This window comes from Tupaia chinensis, unplaced genomic scaffold, assembly GCF_000334495.1.
Source record: "Tupaia chinensis unplaced genomic scaffold, TupChi_1.0 Scaffold000335_1, whole genome shotgun sequence".
NCBI lineage: Eukaryota > Metazoa > Chordata > Mammalia > Scandentia > Tupaiidae > Tupaia > Tupaia belangeri.
In genome coordinates this window covers 1,208,149-1,209,943 of record NW_006159829.1, presented here as the reverse complement: position 1 = coordinate 1,209,943, position 1,795 = coordinate 1,208,149, and the positions used below count along the sequence as shown (strand labels likewise).

At 67.0% G+C, this 1,795-nt stretch overlaps 1 protein-coding gene across 1 annotated transcript in view; it reads left to right on the top strand.

Moving 5' to 3' along the window:
• The window catches only part of ADGRB1 (adhesion G protein-coupled receptor B1), a 99,805-nt gene that overhangs the window by 9,855 nt on the left and 88,155 nt on the right, over positions 1-1,795 (top strand). The window contains 1 exon segment of the mRNA XM_027773277.1: positions 1,186-1,347. Within this exon segment, the coding sequence (XP_027629078.1) occupies positions 1,186-1,347 (162 nt within the window).

Here is a 1,795-nt window from a genome sequence, read left to right as displayed (position 1 = left end):
GCGGGCTGTGGCCAGCCCTTGGTCAGCAGGGTTCCAGGCCCTGGGGCAGGGGCTCTTGGCTCTAGCCTGGGGGCAGCCTGGCCTCCGGTGCTCCCCGAAGACAGCGTGAGCAGCAGCCCCAGCTCGTGTGGGTCCCAAGGGCGTCCTTGCTCCTTTGAGTGCAATGGCATGGTCCCCAGGGATGATGAGGGCCATGTGCCCAGCCTGAGCCCAGCCAGGAGCGGGCACCTGGGGAGGCCCTCCTGGCCCTGCTGCCCTGGCCACACCTGGGCCTGACTCCGCAGAAGACACAGCGGTGGTTGGGGTCTGGCCAGCCCCTGCCGTAGCCCCCAACCCCGCCCCGTAGCCCCCAACCCAGCCCACATCCTGGCCCTGGGGTGGAAGCAGCCCTCCCCTGCTCCCTGCACCACTGTGGGCTCACAGGGGCTGTGGGCACAAGGTCGTGGCTGTGCGGGAGCCCGAGTCAGGAAAGGTGGTGGGTAATACCAGGCTGGGACAGGAGAAGCCCCACGAGGGTGGAGCTGGTGACTGGGGCCTGGGCAGGGGTGTGGCTGGGCGGCGCCTGGAGGCCTCTGTGCCCTGGACCCTCAGCAAGTGGCCACTGCCGCCCGGCCCGCGCCAGGCTGGACCCTTGGTGTGAGCCCCTGCTTGTCCACAGGCTTGGGGCCTTGGCCACTGGTGTCCCGTGTGGGGCAGAAGGGGAAGTAGAGGCCTGGGCACTGACCAAGGCCAGCCTGTCCTGTGCAGATGGGGAACCTGAGGCTCTGAGGAGCAGGCCCCGGGCCAGAGACAGTAGAGGGCTGTGGGGAGGGCACTGAGCACTGCGAAGGAAGGCCTTGGCAGGTGCCTCCTCCCTCGGTCCCCTCCGGACCCTGTGGCAGAGGCTGCAGGCTGGATACCTAGATTCTGTCAACTGCCTGGGCCGGAACTGGTCCCTGAACTGCGCTGGAGACCTCCTGGCTGGGCTGTGGCTGGAGCTTTCCAGAGGGCACACAGGGGCATGGTGGACACCAGACGCCCAAGGCCCTCTCATCCAAACTGTTCCAGACACTGTCCCTGCTGCGTACCTACAGGCCTCTGCTTCTCGCCTCATACTGTAGGCGACCAGGCCCCGGCCTGCCTGCCCCCTGCCCCACCCCAGGCCTGCAGGGCCCTGACACCCTCCCCACCGCGGTTTCCCCACAGGCGGCTGGAAGCTGTGGTCCCTATGGGGCGAGTGCACGAGGGACTGCGGGGGCGGCCTGCAGACTCGGACACGCACCTGCCTGCCGGCGCCAGGCGTGGAGGGCGGCGGCTGCGAGGGGGTGCTGGAGGAGGGCCGCTTGTGCAACCGCAAGGCCTGTGGCTGTGAGTGCGAGTGCAGGGCACGGGCTAGAGGACGCCCAGGAAGGGGTGGGGCCTGTAGTGTGAGGGAAGAGCCCTGGAGAGGTACCTGGAGGTGGGTGGGGCCAGGTGGGTTTTCTGTTCCCAGTGGACAGAGCATGGGGGATGCATGTGGAGTACTGGCTGTGGGGTGTGCCCCTCTCCCACACCTGGGGACCCCTGGCCAGGCCAGTCTGCTGCAGCTGGATCCTGCCTGCAGGATGTATTTCTCTAATAAGACTCTCTACTGACCTCATGCATCTCCTAGCTGCTTCCATAGCGTTAAATCAGGTTGTAACGAGACTGTCGAGACTGTCGTTCTTTAGCCCGGGGCGTCGGGCTGTCTACAGGAGGAGGCAGGGCAGTGGGGGTTGTTGAGCTGGGAGAGTGGCTGGCCCTCAGACCTGGGGGCCTGCAGGGAACTCGGGCCCTG